The sequence below is a fragment of the Motacilla alba genome, chromosome 2 (assembly GCF_015832195.1).
Source record: "Motacilla alba alba isolate MOTALB_02 chromosome 2, Motacilla_alba_V1.0_pri, whole genome shotgun sequence".
Lineage (NCBI taxonomy): Eukaryota > Metazoa > Chordata > Aves > Passeriformes > Motacillidae > Motacilla > Motacilla alba.
Genome location: NC_052017.1, coordinates 117,348,320 through 117,368,235, shown reverse-complemented (window position 1 = coordinate 117,368,235; position 19,916 = coordinate 117,348,320). Strand labels below are relative to the sequence as shown.

The following is a 19,916-nucleotide window of genomic DNA, read 5'->3' as shown; positions in this document are numbered from 1 at the left end:
AGTTTAAGGCAGTTGAAGACCTTGATGCAGCCAAAGAGGTGTGGAAAACAGAAATGTCCCTTCTTACAGCACCATCTGCTTATGTTAGGTTAGGTATTACATAAACCCCTTTGTCTCATCTGTAAAATAGGTGTGTCAAAGGGAGTATGAGGTTTATTTTATAAACCATCAGGAGCTGCAGCTTACCTGGTATAGGAAGTTAAGTGTGAGGTTCTGTCAGTTGAAAATGCAGCCTGCCAATAACTGCCACCCTGGCATAAAAGGCAGATAAAAAGTGTGCTGGAAGAAGTTATCCTACCTCCCTAAGCAGCCCATCAAAGTGCTCTGCTGCAGCGATGAAATCACATGCTGCTCATTCCTCAGAGAGTATATTCCCCCCAAACACAGCAGGACTGCCATGAATTAGGCTCCTGGACAAAAAGATTGTCTCTTCATGAATCTGCACTGCCACCACACACTGGATAAAGACAGGAGTGGAAAAACTAAACAGGCCAAAAGTTTATACAGGATGGCTCGGGCTGGAAGGGATTGTAAAGATCTAGTTCTAACCTCCCTGCCATGGGCAGGAACATCTTTCACTAGACTGGACTCAGAGTCTCATCTAGCCTAACTCTGAACAACAGGGCTGGACAAAAGGTTTTGACAATTTTTTTTTCCCTAAGTATGTCAGCTTTGCACAATAGAATGAAGTGAATCCCTTGCTATTACAACATCAGCCCTCGTGACAGAGGTACTTGTGGGCAATTTCAGCAGAGGGAAAGGTTCAGAAGGACATGGAAATATGGAAATCACATGTGTATCACACAGTGGCAGCACTAGTCCTACGGCCACCAAACCTGTTCTGATGCTAAAAACAATCAGTCTGCAACCAGCATCCATCCACCTGTTTAACAGCCCTGAAATGGATCCAGTGTCAATACCCAGTACACATCTGCCCTCAGATGCTAGCACAGCACTAGTTTGATCTGACAAACACACAAGTGCAAAGGTGCAAGCATAGAGCCTTCTACTTCAATAGGGTGACTGAAAAGTGCTCCCTCCCCAGCAGAAAGAAATGTGCACACCAGAAGTCACAGGGCTCTTCTCTCATTGTCTTGTGCTGTGGTAGCAGCATGAATCAGATGCTGCAAGAGTCCAACATGAAGCAGAATCTGATTTAAATGAACTGTATACACGACCACGTGGACTTTTTAAATAAAGGAAAATAATATTAAAATGTTAGTTTCCTTTCTCCCTTCCCCACTTCCCTTTCTCAGTTGACAGCTGGTTAACTGCTCGGAAGGTGCACGCTCATTCCCACATTTAACCAGTGCTCCCTGTGGGGCACGGGGCAGCCAAAAGCTTCACCACCTCTTTTTAATATTGAACCACAGCACACAGCCACTTCCTCAAGCTGGTGGCTGCACTCTGAGGGACAGCACCTGCAGGAGCTCAGCAGAAGCAATTGATTCATCAAGACACAGTTAAGAGCTTCCTTCCACAGAACACAGCAGGAAAGGGGGGATGTTGCCTCCAGACAGACAGACAGACAGAATGACCATGATGGATGCTGTCTTGCTATTATATGGTTTCTGTTGAATGTGTGACCATGCTTTACTCTGGTTTTGCTCCTCCGATGAACACCTTATACAGAGCATAAAAGGAAAGATAAATATATGACAATTATAGAGATTATAAGAGGAAAGATAAATATATGACAGTATCTGTCAGAATTTTAACCCAAACCAAATTTCCAAGCAGTCTTTTTCAAACAGCTATGAAGTGTGCAGATTTTTCTTAATCAAACAATGAAAAAGCACGCCAGTTCAATAGCTTTCTTAGCAAAGCCAGATGGTAAAAAGATGATAAAGCAGAACAGAATACAGTAACCTGACATTTTCTGCGGGGGACTTCCCCTCCCTCATGAAAAATGACCTTCATTATTTCTCAACTAGCACGACTTTTTAAAACAAAATATGGATAATTTAAACAGAAGCATAATTTGCAAAATGGTTTGAAATATCCCTTAGAACATTCTTCCTCCTTTGACCACCTCTGAAGCACAAAAAAGCCTTCAGTAATGCAAGAAATCTGCTCCAACTGTTATGCAAGTCAATGTCACTGACAGCTGAGCAAGAAAGAAACCACAGTCAAGTCCTCACTTCAAAGCAGTGTTTAGTTAAAGATGAATTATGTGACCTTTTGGCAGTGTACAATGGAACAGAAGTCAAAGTTACCCAAATTCTTCCATGCTCTAAACAAGTTCAGTCCCATATCTATGAGAAACTACCTCTGTGTTAGAATAGACCACACTTTCCAGAACATGTTTAAGCTAATAAAGTTTCATGGAAGCCTCAAAGAGAGCAGATAAGTCTTCTTCTGTTTGGGGACGTGGTGATAGTTTAGTCACTCTCTCCTGCAAGATGAACGAAAAACTGGATTATAAATGGATACCAATAAAATTAATCAAACAGTAGGTGAACTACGTGTCACTGTACTAACATCCTTCAGAGAGAATAACAAAGTTTTGCAAAATAAGAAATCAAGTAATCAAATTGAAGCATCATCAACTGCACATTACTTTCAAGAATATATAAGCTAAAATTCCCTGTAATGAAATACACAGAAGCAAGATCAGAATGCTGCTCAGTTTCAGAGTCAAGCACAGCAAAACACGGGCCTTCTCCATCACAAATGTCAGTACACTGGAGGACATTATCCTGAGAATATAGTCCATTTTAAAATTAATTTGCCAGCACTAAACTAGGAGTTAGACTTTTAGGGACCAAGACTTTCAAAATACTACATCTCTCAAGGCCCAGGAGCTGCTGTAAATGGGGAGACTAAACAGCACTTGTAAGTCAGACTCTGAAAAAGAGACACAGCAAAGAAAAAGTATGAAACTGCTTAATGAACAGCCCCCCCTCAGAGTCAGAATACAAAGGAATTGTGGTTGGTCTTCGTTTGTACACTGATTTAACAGAATGTTCAGGTGCTAAAGCCCCACTGACCGAAATGAAACTCAGGTATGTGCTTTAGTGCTCTGCTTGACAAAATAAGAACCGAGGCAGGGGCTGCAATTCAGAAAAGCCCTGTGCTACTGAGGATGAGGAGCTGCATTAGTGTAGGTACCCAGTTACTGCAGGAACATTCAGCTGAAAGGGCCCAACATCAGTGTACTCATACTGGTCATGATTAGAACTTTCATGTTTTCAACAGCCAATGATTTTAACTTTTACTGAAATACTGGGGAGAGTTAGACATGTCTGCAAAGACAGAGTCCAGACCCACACTAGGAACACATTATCTTTAGATGAGGTGTGTTTTGGCAAGAGAGAGTTTCTTCTGCTGCAACCTGTTTCAAGATCTCCCTTGGGGAAGACGCTGCCCTCCAGCTTTAAAGTTCCCCCTTTTTTCACATATGAGACAGTGGATATCATTTGCTGAGGTCCTTGCCTGAGGCACGGAGTGCCTTGCGGATGCAGGGGAAGGGGCTTCCCCCGTGCCCTGCTTGGGCAGGAGGCTCAGCTGAGCCCCCTGGGACCCAGGGTGATGCCACAGCACAGGGCTGCAGCCGTGCGCTTCCCCCCGGCCCGTGGGACGCGACTGCGGGCAGGCTGGATGTGGTTACACGGCAAGCGAGGCCACCACACTGCAAAATCAACGTGAAACAGTGGTCTGGCCCGGTGAGAAGTCAGCTGTGAGGTATTCACAGCTCATAATCATGCTTAGCATGGCTTGTGAGGAGTCTGAGAAGTGCAGGTCTGTGCGCATAATTTTACCTACAGAAGAAGCTTTACTGATGCACAAGTAGCAATCAAATGGTATCTCTCTCCCCACGGCTGACACCAGCGCTGCTACACACAGAGATCCAGCCAAAGAGAACACTAAGATTCTTCTATGCAGTTTTGAAACCAAATGGAAATTTCAAACAGCACTAGGGCAACAGTGTGTTGTTTTCTTCAGACTCACAATATGCAAAATATAACAACACGGTGCTCAAGTATTCATAGATTCATCATATTAGGACCATCTGGGCCAAAGCCAGTTTTGCAGCTCTGTGCACTGAGATGTCCAGATTTATCTGTAAAATCACACAGGGTGACAGGAGACAGCCAGCCTGACAGCCTGACAGACTGAGCATTTCCCAGCTCCATCGACAGAAGGCTGCAAACGGGTGCTCCTCCCGTATGCCTCGACACAGAGGCACCATCACTACCTCTGCACAAGCTTGCTGATATTTGCTGGTGCCCAGACAGTGAGGCCCTGGCTCCCTCAGTGTGACTCAGTGCATTCTGGTCTCGTGCCAAAGCCAGCAGCTCCGGACTCATCACTGGCTCAGTCCCACTGCCTCCGGGACATCAGCGGGGGGTGGGTGGACAGAGAACAGCCCTTCCACAATTTCTTATTTTCAGTGCCCCCATCTCCTCTCAAACATCACCACTCAGCCACCTTGAGCTCTGAGACAGCATCTTCTTTGCTAGAATAACTGAGGTCTGTAAACAAGATCAATTTCAACAGCCTCACTTAGGAAGGGAAATAAAATTCTGTTTTAACTTCAAGTGTAGCTGTCTCTCCCATCTGGAGCTCCCACCCCAAATCTCAAGTGTCAGATTACATTTTTCCCTGCAGCCTGCACTTCATGGCATGGAATATACTTGGCAAACTTTTTAGTGCTCTCACCACTGCACCACATTGCTTTCCTGATGGACCATTGCTATATTACAAAGCAAATCTACTGCAAGATGAAAAGCAAAAAAATTATACCAAAAAATAAACTGTATGGATTAACTCGTGGTTACTAACAGATTGTTAAGGAACACTGATACATTTGCATCATGTTACATCTCATACAAAACAATAAGGTCTGAGAAACTATTAGGTCATCTCATTTCACACAGTACAATGAATCACCAACGCCATAAGAAGACAGAAAAACCCTTCAACATCTTTTGGTGAAGAGCCCTTCCCCAGCTACGCAAAACTTGCATTCAATGTTTGTTTTGAATGCAAGAAATACGTATAAAGAAACATGTTTATCAAAACAAACCCTCCAAATGTCCCATAACAATGCACATGCTGCCTGTCATGGGTGCTAACCTACTTCATGGGTGCTCAGAGACCTTAGTTTTCTTCCTGGCTTTGCCACTGCTCTGTTGTGTGCGACCCTAAGAAGTTGCACCTTTGCATCACTTTCTCAGGTATAAAAGAGGAATACTAATAGTTACTGTTAATGTAATTGTTCTAAGGTGCTCTGGGATTTATGAGTGAGAAGAACTATACAGGATCTGCTGTAAAAAGTGAATAACCCTTTGGCCTAAAAAATTTTCACTTTCTCCATAGTATATATTTCCCTTGCAACTTGGTGGGAACAAATACTAGGTCCATAGCATATGAATCCAAATGTCTTTTTACAAGGAAGACTCTGGATTTTGCTTTGAGAGTGGTGTGTTGCTTTTTGCAGTGCCTTTGTGAGCACTGCAACAATAAAGGGTATTACAAGTTTAATCTATATCATCCCAGGAGACCTTATTTCAAATTCTGATGGGGGTCAATGGAACAAAAAAGCCATCTGTGAAGAAAAATGCAACTTCTCAATATGGAAAGTTTAATGCAAAGTGAGTTTGACCATTCTTACCAGATAGCACTTGGTATTAAGGCTCTATCTATAGACCACCTGCACACATAATAAGGAGAGGTAGTTATGAAAAAGCAGTATCTACTACAAAGATCACAGGCCTATGAAAAACATCCTCTTTTTAAAAAACTGTAACATTAAAAAAAAAAACCCAAACCAAACACTTAGCCCTTTTTTCTGTATCCATATGAAAACTGCAGCATGCACTCCATCCCACTGAAAAGAAAAACCTAAGCTGTGGAGTGAAACAAAATACAGTTGACTATCCATAATTTTCTCCATTTAAATAGTTTTCATTCAGGAATAGAAATAAAACTTGCTGGAAAAGAAGCACTTCTGTTTTTTTTCCAAAATCTCTTCTATTTTATTTGACAAGAAAAACTGTTTTGCTCTGTGTCTTACCTGAGGCAGAGTGCCTTTGACTAATGCAGGGATGTCTGCTTTGGAATAACCAATTGCAGCTAAGCCATCATCAACATTCAGATCAAATAGGAATTTCCGGAGTGTGTCTGCCAAAATAAGCCCCGCATCTTTGATTCTGGCAGTGCGGATGTCAGCTCCTAAAATAAGACATAATGCCTTGACTGTAGGGTGGAGAGAGCAGAGGAAGCCTGTCCTGGACTTAATTTAATCATAATATCAGCTGAATACATATCCATACATAACAGCCACTGCCCTGAAAGCAACATGAAGTAAAAAGAGGAATCAGTCCTCATTTTACAGTTGGAATGGTTTGTGAAAGGTGAAATAAAACAAGATCAGAGGCACATTAACTGCTGCCAAAAAGACTAACTGCCACATGAGGTTAACTTCCTTTCCCTCTGTGCTTACAGGGAGAAGCACTTTTCAGTCTGACTAACTGCTGGGAGGAAAGCAGCTAATGCATGAACATCAGTGGTATTTATTTGTATGGACAGTGTGCCAAATGCTGACTTCGTTTTAAGGCCTTGAGTTTGCTGACATCTAGAGGACTGTTCCGTTCAATTACACATTCACGGAGAGGACTACAGCATGTGGGCTGAAAAAGGCAGGAGACAGCAGGGCAGTGTTCAGCACATTGAGTAAATTCTAAATTTATGCTGTTTGAGTATGTGCTGACTTGTGTAGGGTACTGTAGAACTGAAGAGGAGGAACTGCCCTCTTTGAAACATCTACTGAACAGTAATGAAAATACCAGTACAAAATGAAAGGTTACAAATATTTCTTACAGAATAGCTTGTGTTCCCCTCTTCAATGAATGTTCAGGACTTACTTAAAAGTAATAATAAAAGCATGTCCAAACAGGAGACCCAAGTTCCTCCATATGATTCCTTTCAAAGGAACCCGAGCTAAATTGGTTCTCCGTGTAACCTCAATGATGTTACACCAGAGCTATGCTAGGTCCAAGTGCCACACTGAGAGATGAGTAAGAGCAATACATAGCTACAGGAAAAACATCTGTCATCCTCACACAGCTCAGTGTAACATTCAAAGGGTGTTAAGTGAACAGGAGACCTACAAGTTCACTTGAAGAGCTCAGATATTCAGGTAGTAAGGCTGGCAGTAATGTAGTAAATAATGCCTGGAAAAAACTGATAAATAAGATATGAGGGAGTCTTGTACGAAATCTTGTGCTATTGGGGCTATGCCATGAAGCCTGAGTTTATCCTGGGTTTAGTTGTGGAGGGATAACCAGGACATAGACCCACTATCTTCAGATAGTAAAGTAAAAGGGAAAGGGAGGAGGATAAAATACGACAGCAAATGTGATTGGCAGTTTTAAAATATTGCTGTAGTTCTAGTACTTTCTTTTTGCTCAATCTAAAAGATACATCAGTCTTTAATTGCACTTAGAAAATCTCAGGCCACATGCACACCTATTTCAACAGTTTAAGAATCAATCTGGGGAGGTATTAAGCTTTTTCTGGCTGTATCCAAATTCACAGCTGCACATACACACAACATAACTGTTTAGTAATCTGCTTCATGTCACAAAATACCTTCTTAGTCATTGTATTTGGCAACATGACAGATTTGAGTCAGCTACTGTAGTCAGTTGGACTCTGGAGTGGACTCAGAAGTAAACACCCCAGATGGGAATTAATAAATTCAAATCCACGTGACATGTTTTGGGCAGAATCCCTTTCCAGCAAGGCACACAAGGACGTAGTTAAAATTTCTACTGACAAAGTTAACAGAACTTTTAGAGACAGAACTTACGGCAGAAGTCAATACCACAAAACCTGAGGGAACTGCTTTTCAGTCCCTTGTTTTAAAATCAAGAGCCAGAGCTGAAAATTTCTGATATGCTGTGCTGACCAGTTAGCCAGACACATTTTGTTCAACTAATTTTAGTTGTGTGATATTGCTGTAGGAACACAGATATTTATTAGCTTAGTGTATGACTCCAGCTAAGTTTGTGTTTTGGTTTTGACCATAGGCAGGACAGCATACCTTAGAGGAAGCCTGAACAACCTCACAGACCAATTATGAAATAAACAGAACTTTCACCCAATGTAGTTTTTCTGACCATGTTGTTTTACACCCTCTATAAAATACTATAAAATATATATACATAAAATATACAAAATATATAAAATAATATAGTATATATAAAATATTTATACTATATATAAAATACTATAAAATGTCTATAATAAAGTCCCATTCTTCTTCTGATCCCCAATGCTTTGAGATTACTTACACAAGCAAGTCATACATGTGACTGGACTACTGTGACTTGCATACAGAAGGCTGACCATAGAAGGGACTGAACACAAATTTTCCAAATACCAGGAGAGTTGACATAATCACTTTTTCTCCACTCCCTGCACTGCTCTGCATGTGGCTGTGACTGTCCCTTAGCCAGCATGGGTATTAGCAGCAGTGCAGCTACGACACAAAACTTAGTGCAGGCAAAACCCCTGACCTTAGACAAATAAATTAGCTCAGGGCAGAGCCATGCTGTCGCAGCTAGACTGCCAGCAGCTCGGAGACTACATCACTGGAAGCTGGTTTATTACACACAGTCTTGCTGGAGGCATAATAAAGAGCTATCCTTTCTCTTAGGACACCCTTTGGTGATGGGCTGTAACATAACAAGGCACTGTATGACAAAATAACCTTTAAATGAGCTGTCAGCTTGCAGCATTCATTTTTATTCTGCTAAAAAGCAGAAAAGGCCATTTTGTTCAGTAATCTCTTTTTAGCCATTACATATGTGTCCACAGAAGAGCTACTCCAGGAAAAGCTTTCCCTTGGCATCAGCCACGGAGAAATTCCAACACCTACAAACAATCTTAGGCCTACATGAGAAAGACCAAAACCCACAGCTGTGTGCCACGGAAAAAGAGCAGGAGTGATTCAGAATATCACTGTTCTAATTCACTGCCACAGCAGGGAATTCGTTGAGGAAAATACTTCCTTTTAGCTAACAAATGCCCCTGAGTACTGGTTCACTTTGTGGTAACTACTCTTCATAAAGCACCAAGACTTGTGCCAACCACAGCTACTCTTGTTTGATTTGCAACAGACCTCCAGTTAATTTCCACTGTCCACTTTTCTGGCCAAGAATCAGATTTCTCCAGCTTGCTCCTTTAATCACATCATACAATATTAAAATTCTGCATTATTCTATCTAATTGGCATGACATCTAACTCCAGAATCTTGTTTTCTAAACTTAAACCCCTCCCAACAACCAATGACAATTGCTTGCACACAGTTTTTTTCAATCCCAAAATGTTATTTTGGAAAGAATTCCATTTGTACACGAGAACTGTACCCACAGAGGTTCCTACCTAGAATCTCTGCAGCTTCTAAATGCCGCTCAGGATGTATCTGTGCTGTGAAAGCAAACACTGCTGGGGATGTCAGCACCACAGAAAGGCCATGGGGCTGGAAAAAAAAAAAGAAGAAGAAAATAAAACACATCAACAGGATATGTACTTTTAACTTCAATGGACATAAAATGCTCATTAATGACAGATAACAGATATTTGAAATGTATAACAAAAACCCAAAAATAAACAAGTTTTACCACTAAAGAGTGATCCACATTATAATCCTTTGGTTTATAAGTTTTCACCAAACCAGAAATAGGGTAAGACATTCCATGGCTGGAACAGAGAGCAGAGAGAGAGTGGTTAGGGCAGCTCTCCCAGTATTTGGAAAATTTGTGTTCAGTCCCTTCTGTGGTCAGTTTTCAGTATGCAAGTCCCTTCAGTACAGATACTCAGAAGGTATTGACAGGAATGATGTGGATATTAGGTACAGACAACCCTCATCCCTCTGCACCTCAGGGACCTAGCTGTAAAAAACAGTACCTCCTTACTTTGTGAGTGTGAAGTTATATTACTTCTCTGACTGAACTGAAAGTTCCTAAAGTAATGTAAATATGCCAAAAAAATCATAGTCTGCATACCTATGTGTTCACACTGTCTGAGAAAAAGAAACTTTAATTTTAAGAAATAATTATAAGAGTAGACTTGCTCAAAGAAAAGGAATGAAAGGAAGGTCTCTGAAGAGAATGACTGCTAATAACTTCTGTACACAGTTCACTTTTAGGCTTTGCTTCTTTAAGATTTTCATCCAAATGAAACTATATTGCCTTGCAATATTAATTACAGCTCATTTCAGACTGCTGATTGCCTACCCCCCAGACAAAGTTAGAGATAATTGCATCAGTTCAGGAAGAACTCAAGATTACATCATTGCTGTCTCACTGCGGAATGGCTGGCACGGAATCTAACATTTTAAAAGTCATTGACTTTTTTACTCTTGGTTTTACTCCCAAGGAAGGTAAAGAAGGCTGTGCTTTGTAATTTTCATGTGACTGGTTTTGAATATCACAACCAAAGAATACACAATCCTTATACACATAAATGACAAGAACCCATCAATTTGTCACCACACACAGGTCCTTCAGCATCACAGGCCAGGCTACAATCCCTTACTCTACATTCAGCAACAAGGCCAGCAACATCTTTGACAATCTGAAACAAACACTAGCTATGAGCTGACCTCAGATGTCACCAGAGGTGACATCTGTACTCACCAGAGATGAACACCAGCATTGCCAAAGCCAATACCAGCAAAAGCACTTGCCAGGTGCATGTTGGCTCTTGCTTCCCGGTCTTCAGGGTTCCTGATGGCTCTGTGCACCATGGAGGCAAATGGTACCAATGAATTCACAAACAGATTGGTGATTCAGGAGGGAGAAGGGAGAGAGGGCTTCTTTATGGACAGATACACAAAAAATCTAAAAGATAAGCTGAGATAAAAATGGTGGAAATGGGATCGAGTCACGCTTCGGTAAAGAACAATCCTGCATCTGGATCAGTTACATAGATCATATTGGCTAAGTGAAGGGCAAGCTTCCTTTCATTTTTCCAAAAAACAAATAAACAGAGTGAATTTAAACATATTCAATTCAGAGGTGAATTTAAAAATTCTAGTTAGAATCTATGGTAATTCTGTGTATGGCTCCAGGATCACTCCAGCTTTCTCACCATCTCATTAGGTGGTGCTCTAGACCCCACCACCTGTGTGGGAAGAAAACAGGGTTCTCTGCTTTCCTATGCCTCAGGATCCTTGTGCAGTTTGACACTAAGGAGAAAAGTCTCATGAATAGATTCCAAAGGAGCAAAAACCAACTATTTTGACTCACTAGGTACTGTGAAAAGTTCTTTTAAAAAAACCCCACATTGATCTTTAACAGAAGTGCAAATGGTATGCTAAAGCTGTAAAGAGGTTAAAACTTTATTGACAGAGATCAAAACCAGCTCCCAGCTAAGACAATACCTATTGTAAACTGAAGGTCTTCTGAGAATGAGCAGGCCTGCAATAAATGAACAATTTTGCACATTCATAAGTGCATGTTATTACCTTCTTGATGGATCTGCAACTAAATTTACCCTGAAGGCCACAGAAGTAACATCAGCAGTATTTTATTCAGTTTGTTACATATACCCCTTATACTGTCATAGAAAGGAGATTGTTGGAAAAAAAAAAGTAAATTCTGCTCCCATATTAACTGAACAGCTTGAAATACCTTTAACGGAGGACTTCCAAATAGATCCACAGAGGAATTAAAAAGCTACCTCCTCAGACAAACTACTAATCCCAATTTTATCTGAAATCTTGAATTTTATCTGAAAAATATTTTGCTTCATTTACTAAAAATCTAAAGGGTGGGAAACAAAAGCTTACTGTTGCAGCTTGCCTCATTCTGGTCTAAAGTTTACATTCTTGCAGGCATCCCTTTTGGGGCACTGTGGACTGAAGAGACTGCAGGGGGGATGGCTGTTAAGTGTGTTACCTTTTCAGATACTTAGCGACAATTCGCAGAGCGTGCAGAGCCCAGACGTCGCTGACAGGGTTGCTGCCTTGGTAGGCTGGGCGGTGGATGGGATTGGAGGGGCAGGGACCGCGCTGGTTGTAAGGGAGAGCAGTGTACGATTCCAGGGCATGGCTAACAGAAAGATGGAGAAATCAACATCAATTATTTTAGGGGGAGAGCTCCCTTTTACTGCCTTTGAATGGAGGTTCTTTTTTATTTCTGGGGTCCAACAGGTGCTGAAACAGGAAATACAATCCCACAGACAGTGGAAGAATGCTGGGCCAGCACCTCCAGAGCACTTCCCCTCCAACACACACACAGAAGGCAATCTAAACACAGTCCCTTTCTATCAGCTCACACCACGCTGAAAGCCTGGTTGGATGCACCAGCACCTGTAGTGTTTTTCACTGAGGAGGGCTGTGCATGTGCAATGAGTGCATTTCCTTTCTGTAGGACAGGAACCATAGGAGATTTTAGCACTGGAAACTTCACAGGGTACTTTTCTTTTAGAAGTACTGACCTTGAAAAAATGATGGGTATGATATTTAAGCTAAGTGGAACTGCCAATAGTCTCATCTCCCAGACACTCAAGAATCTGACCACATAAAGAAGGGGCACTGCCTACATGGCTCCATGAAGATGAACAAAACTACAGATAAACTATTTGCATTGACGAACAGATGCCTTTTTTCCATTACAGACATTGCAGGCCAGGGTCCTTCAACACACTTGAGAAGTCACAGTTTCATTACATATCTATTATTTTAAATGAATTAATAGAAATGCCAATGCATTTTGTGTAGTTAAGCTGTTGGTTTGAGATGAATAAAATTTTGTGCCAAGTGAAAAGCAAACTATGAGATTTGTTCCAAAGATGACCATAGCTGGGTGAAGACCTGCTAGTATCTCAAAGCTTTTACAAATTTTTATTGACAAATCATGGCTTTTGTTAGAAATTTCTTATTCTCTATTCCCTGCCATGTCTGTGATTCATGATAAATGCTATTATAATTGTGATTAATCATCTATCTCCATAATCCCTTAAAAAGGGACACCTGGATTCTCTTCCCTGACAACAGCTATTCTGGAGGCAAAGAGTTTTTCCAGTGCACTGCAAAAACATTCAAATTTCTGCAAATGCAGGATTTGTTTCCATATATTCTGAGGGAGGCAGTGAAACTAAGGAAGAGGAAAGTCTGACAGAGCTCACCTTAAGAAGAACAGCAAACAGAAAAAAAAGGTTCATCCTCTTGCGCTCTCAAAATACATTTTTTTCTACAATCATCATAGTAAAAATACAAAATTTAAATAAATTCAAGTAGCAGTCTAAGCACAAAACTCACCAAAGCACATCAAAGCCACTGTTGGCCACTATTCGTTCAGGCATAGACAGTGTGTGTAAAGGATCAATGATGCCTAACGTGGGCTTAATGGCTCTTGAGGCAATACCTGCCATGTGCAAAGGGAGGAAAATCAGTTAAAGACGTTTTGCAACAAAATAGGACAAGATGAGCTTAATGTTCACAACATGACAATAAGGAGGGAAAAAATGTTTGAAATTATGAACATAAAAGCAAAGAGAGAGAAGGGAGGGTAGAGAGTCTTTACGAATGCAAACTGATGATGAAGTGTCTCTAAAAGAGTTACATGATTTGAGACTTTTGCCTGAAGTGGATTATACCAGACAACATTCTCTGTCTGTTTGCAACCCTCTCTGAGCAGCCTTGCAAAATGTCTGTGGCATCTGCAGCATTGTTGGATTTGTATCTTCTGTGGACAGTCGGAAGGCAAAACTGGTTTGCACCTGCAATCAATTGTTATTGCCAATTGCTGTCTTCAGCATCTGTAATAACCATGTCCTTGTATTTTGGTTAAGAGCGCAAAGATGTAGCTCTGAGAGAGACAGACAGACAGACTGATTGACTACGTATAGACTAGAAAACTCTTGAGCTATTGTCAAACCTCCTTAGCACATCCATCTGGGTCCCAAGTTCTGCAGACTGTGTGGCGTATAAAATCCACATGTTTAGAAGCAAAACCTTAAACAGATGTGAAGCTCAAGATGACATTTTAGCCCTAATCTTTATTTGCCAGGGATGAAAAGGCCAAAGGAAGACAGTGTCCTCACTTGCACAGCATCCCAGGCCTGAGGTTTCCAAAGTCAGGAAAAGGAGCATTTGGTTGCAATTACACAACAAAGAAACAGAAGTCTTAAAAGTAGAAAGAAAAATACAGAGGAAATAAGGAACACTTGGTTAACCCTGAATATAAATAGAAATTTCCTTTGCAATTAACATTTTCTGCCATTTAAGGACTTGAAAGATTTTAGTTTCCTGTTTTGCCTTCAAACTATAATCCACTGTATTACATAGGTATTTCATTATGTTAATATGATATAAATTTAATTCAAGGAGGAAACCTTTAAGCTTTTAAAATTTGCCTGTGGCTGTTGAATCAAACAAAATGACACCTGAAATGACATGCAGTATCCTTTCCTTTCAAGGCAGGGAAATACCAAAGACATGGGAAAAGCAATTGTCTTGAATAACACACAGAAACCCCCACAAAACAAACAAAAAACCCCAAAACAAAGCACCAAAACCTCACCGGTTTTAACTTTTAGTTCTTTGAAGTCAAAAATGGCAACACCAGTGGTTTCACTTCCAGTGCCAGATGTTGTAGGAACTTAAAAGGAAAAATGGAGATAACAACAAATAATAAGAAATATATAATACTGCAATTGAAATAATAAAACCACAATTGTAACACCACCCAAAATACAGGGCCCAGGAAGTCTTGGAGGTATCCCTGATCCAAAGCCAACAGATCAAAGGGAAACTGCTGCTTTGATCTCTTTTCTCAGTAAAGGAGTCTAGCTGAGCTAAACAAGACAAAGATAAAACCTCTGATTTTACCTTCACTGAATCAAGCAGCAAAATGACTGCTGAGTACACCTAGAGGAGAAGTTAGCCCAAAGGAAGCTGAAACGGCCGCAGTAAACTGATTTCAGTAGAAGTATCAGAGAGTGTAGAATGACTCTCCTTCCCCTGGCCCCAACCCTTCACACACTCTCCTCATGCTTTACCTGCAATGAGTGGCTTGAGGGGCACAGTGACCGGCTTCCCCTTCCCGATAGGAGCATTGACATAATCCAGGAATTCTGATGAAGGGCTGGCTGCATACAGGTTGGCAGCTTTGCAGGTGTCTATTACAGACCCACCTCCAACAGCAACGTAGGCATCAAACTCTCCCTTTTTAGCAAATTGGATGGCATCCAGGAAACTTGGGACACAAGAATGATTTTCCAATCAGTCAGGATAAAACCAGCACACAGGGAAACTAACTACTAAGACCAGCATGCAGGCCACAAGGAGGTGTTTAAAAAGCCATATTGAATCCTGTAAAGGCCTAGGCACTACTTGGAGAAATTCACTGCCAGAAGCAAGTTGTACCTTTGGTCTGTTGGCTCCACACGGACATTATCGTATATTTGAAAGTTTATACCATATTTCGCCAAGGAATTCAATACTGCATTTACAGGAGGGAGTTTGGAGAGGTTTTTATCTGTCATCAAACAAACTCTTCTAGCACCAAGATTCTGCAGGTCCTACAATAACAAATTGAAAAACCAAACAACCGGTACAAAATCAAACACTTCACTATTTAAATACTAATGCAAATCAACGGAACCATTTGATAATCATAAAGCCCTGACTTAAAAATAGTTGGTTATTGCAAAACTTTTAAGACCATACCAGCTGAAGAAAAAGAGCATTAACCACACACATGTAGAATAGAGAAAGCAGAATAAAATTTAAAGCTGCCAAATTTATATAGTTGAAGTCTTAAGATAGAAGAAAACTAAAGTTATTGAACCCCATGGAACCACTTTAAACCATAGTAAAATATAAAACATTTAAAAAATATTTTTCTTAAGTTCCTGTGAGAATAAAAAAGGCCTTTTCACAGATTGTCTCCATTAACTACCTACCAAAGCACAGTATTAAAATATTGAAAATGTAATATTTATTTATTGATGAAAAAATCAAAATGAGGTGGCAAAAGGAAGAAAAATAATGCTACATCCTAACCTTTGCTAATTGTCACAATAGCTATACAATATGTATAAATTATTTTAGTAATGTTTAAAGACAGGTTCTGTCTAATTTCATTTACTGTCTGACTATAATCTTACTTCACAAATTTTCAAATAAAAGAGAGATCTTTTGATGCTAGAAATGCCAAAAAGAAGGAAAAATTATCGATGAAAAAAGACAGTGATAAAAGCACACTGGAACAATGTACTCAGGTGAACCATCTCACACTGCTGAAACAAAAATTCTACACTTACACAGGGCAAGCTGAGAGATGAATGAGAATCTAGCTAATTTAACAGAAAGTCTCTGAGTTAATGAGAGCGAGAAAGAGGAAAGTGATCTTGAGAAAATCCTGGTGAGTCAGCAGGATTCAAAATTCTCCGAATTAAATTCCCTGTCAGAGAAAAACATTGTTGCATACTTGTAGCAAAGTATCAATGACCCAATTATCCCCTGAGAGGCATTTCAAGCACCACAGCACTGCTGATGGACCACGCTTCCGTTCTTCAACCAACAGTACGCTCTGACCTTTTTGCACTGATTCATTGGACCACACCATATATAAGCTTTCCTTTATTAAGTGTATTGACAGAAACCGGCAGCCCTTCAGAAAATAACTTTTTATCAGTGATGGACTTACAGCACAGCAGCTTACCATGCCAATCTCTTTTGTAACTCCTTCTCCATATCGGATGTTTGAAATGGCCATCTATTAAAAAAAAAAAGGATATTTCTTTTTCTTGACAAAAATGGCATCTGGACCTGCTCATTCAAAGTGAAATATAAATATTTGATAGTGTAAATACTTGTTAAATGTCATATTTGTCAAGAAGTATTGTTTGTACGACTTTCAAATGAAACATGTTTTATTATTAAATCTACCTCAAATGCATAGTCTGTATTCCCCGGGGTGGGCCGTTCAGGAACTAGAATGGAAATAAAACAGTAGAATTAGGAAACAGTAAGTTATTTCAATCTGTTTCTCAGCTCTAGAGTTGACAGATTCCCTTGCTTTTAGAATCACTAACATATTTCCACAGGTCATCTCAGCTCGTCTGGATAACAGTTGCCCATTTAATCCCTTGCTGCTCATGAGATTAAATGATCCAAGTACTTGATCTGACTCATATAATTCAACAAAACAAGTGAGATTTTGAAGTTCTTTCAATAATTACGTATTTTTTATAAAAACTGAATAAATTAGCAGGAAGGTTGCATGAGAGTTTGTTTGCAGTCTACAAAGACCAGAACAGCACATAAAAAAAGTAGAACTGAGTATGTGTAGAGCACTCAGGCTGCTACATACAAGCTGAGAGGTCCTAGAAATGCTGTAGGGGCTACATGATAACCTTTGGAACAACATTTAAGACAAAGTAATGAGACATCCTCTTTATGCACCTGGATAGAGAACACCTTATGTATGCATGGGAGCAATACTAACAGGTGTTTACACTTCTTTTTACTTCTGCCTAGTCCTGAACTTGCAGGTGAAACTGAATTATTTGCTAGAAAATTACCACGTGCACCGCTAATAATAAATAAGAATCAGTGTGTTACTCTTAACTTTAATTAGAAGATATTTATAAGGACAGTATTTCAGTCATAGCTTCTCTCTGCCACGTCATTTTTGCATGAATTATCAGAGAACTCAATTTCTGGCATATTCTGATTTTGCCATAGAGCGAAGCAAACCCCATCAACTGAAATTGCCCATTCTTCTCCAAGAAAACACCAGGCGAAGCATTCTGCTCGTCCCGCTCAAGTCACGCCTTACGTCTGCTCTATTAATTGAAAATACGCGGTTTGGATTCCGATCCAATGAGTGAAACCATGATAATGAGGCTTACAGACACGCTGGGGTGCACTGAAGCACTGACCCACAACAGCAACAGATAGATGTATTAAAACCCTTTATGTACTTTCTATTCAAGCACAGGCCAGCTGCTATCAGCTCTTTCACTGCCACCTCTTGCCAGGCTGTACATGTTTGACCTCTCCTGGAGCTGGAGTCTGCTGTACTTTCAGTCATTAATTTGACAGGCTAAGGACATGTCCAAACCATTTACTCTCTTGCTTTCTGATACTAGAATAGACACCCTGCTGCTACATTCTTGAACCAAACTTAACTTTCAGGGCGAATTTTACTGAGTTCAAAAATTGCACTATTTCCTCAAACACTGCCAAGAAACACAAAGAAGTTCGGGGTTTTTTAGCTATTAGTCACTGTTCAATCAATTCCCGCTACTTAGAGATTTACTGAACTGCTATCATCTTGCTACGCCATAGACTCTATTGCTGCCTAAAACTTTCAGAGAGGGTTCTTAACTCAGGCTTCAGTTTAGCAAGAGCTTAGTTTGAACTGACTGAGTAGGTCATCAAGCAGACAAGCAAAAGAATGAAATTCTATTTCTCAGCTGCACTATTGTCTTGCTGTATGGATGGTCTTGGGCTAAACAAGTGTCTGAACATATAAATAGCTTTTCCATATGTAAAATGACAATGTCAATTCTTTAAGAAGTGTTCCAAGAATGTGAAACCATGCTACTTACAGTTACACGTTACTGAAATTATGGCCCAAACCACTAATATTTAGTGGACTTAACAACAATCTGGAGACTGATAGTTATTCTCCTGGTCTCCCTACAGTCCTAGGGTGGCTCCTAGGGTGACTGGAGTAAGTCAGCACAGCTCCCCTGCTCACAGTCCACAGCCCTGGCCTAAGTGAGCTGCATTCTTGGGACTGACTGTGTAAAAACTTAAGGAGATTTTATTCCCCAGGCCAACACACGCCTTTGTGAAAGGCTACTTTTTATCCATATCGCTACCTGTTTCTTTTCTGGTGCAACATGTGAGTTTTCAAAAGCAGATCTAAAGTTGAGATGGTTCAGGTGATGACAGCCAGAGCAAAGTTCAGATCAACTGGCCCCACGGTATGGGGAGGGAGGGGACAGGAGGCAGTGACTGTGGTTTATGTGGGAGCAGTGACTCTTTCCAATAATAACCACGAGCACTGTCCAGCTGCAAAATAACAGGTTGTTTACCTTCTCCTTTAGATTGTTCCTTCCCACCTGTTACCTGCACCCTCTGCCCAGGTCGCATGGATACATACAGCCCTCCGCAGGGCCGTGGCCTCCTACAGAATTATTTTGGAGAAACAAATGAAGTCTTACCTTGGGAATAAGTGTGGCCATGGCTCGGGCACCGACAACTAGTTAAAATGTTAAGAAAAAGGTATGGTTAAAAGGGGAAAACTAAAGCAGAAAACTAAAGCTTTACGTCCTAAAAGTCTCCTGTAAGCCCCCCTTCCAAGGGCCTGCCGCTGAGCCCGGCGGTGTGCAGCGGGAGCGGGCACTGGGGGGGTTCGCAGGGCCGGAGCGGCCGCCGCTTTTCGCTTCCCAGCCGCGGCCCCGGCCCGCCGCCGGCCCCGGGAGGGATCCCGGCAGGGACCCCGGCAGGGACCCCGGCTGGGACCCCCGCGCCCCGTCCCGCCGCACTCACGCTGCCCGCTGCAGCTGCCGCAGCAGGCGGGACACCCGCGCCCGCCCCGCCGCCATCGCCCGGATCTGGGCACGGCCGGGCCGGCGGCAGCGCCTCCTCCCGGGACAGCGCCGCTGGCCGGGCCCGCAGCCCGCACACGGCTGTCCCAAGCGGGGACTCGCACGGCTCGGGCGAGAAGCGCCCGCATCCAGCATCCCCAGCCCGCGGTCCTAAGGTCAGCGCGGTCAACACCCAACTCACGCTTGTTTTTAAGGCGAGCAAAATCTGTTCGCTGAAACAGCACAGAATGGCGGTGAAGAGCCACTAAATCTAATTAGGACTGAGTGTCGTGTATTTGTCACACAAAAATATTGAAAGTAATGGAATTGCAAACTGAAAATAATAAAA

At 41.3% G+C, this 19,916-nt stretch overlaps 1 protein-coding gene across 1 annotated transcript; it reads right to left on the bottom strand.

Annotated features, from left to right (window-relative positions):
- Positions 1-2,137: 2,137 nt before the first annotated feature.
- ADHFE1 (alcohol dehydrogenase iron containing 1) lies at positions 2,138-19,738 on the bottom strand. The gene is made up of 14 exons (XM_038128661.1): positions 19,530-19,738; positions 19,202-19,239; positions 16,914-16,957; positions 16,687-16,740; positions 15,387-15,541; positions 15,020-15,216; positions 14,542-14,619; positions 13,278-13,383; positions 11,914-12,066; positions 10,651-10,749; positions 9,634-9,712; positions 9,395-9,491; positions 6,020-6,177; positions 2,138-2,395 (listed from the first exon to the last, which is right to left on the bottom strand). Exons 1-14 carry the CDS (start codon positions 19,721-19,723, stop codon positions 2,312-2,314), a joined length of 1,536 nt encoding a protein of 511 aa, XP_037984589.1. The 5' UTR covers positions 19,724-19,738; the 3' UTR covers positions 2,138-2,311.
- Positions 19,739-19,916: the final 178 nt, after the last annotated feature.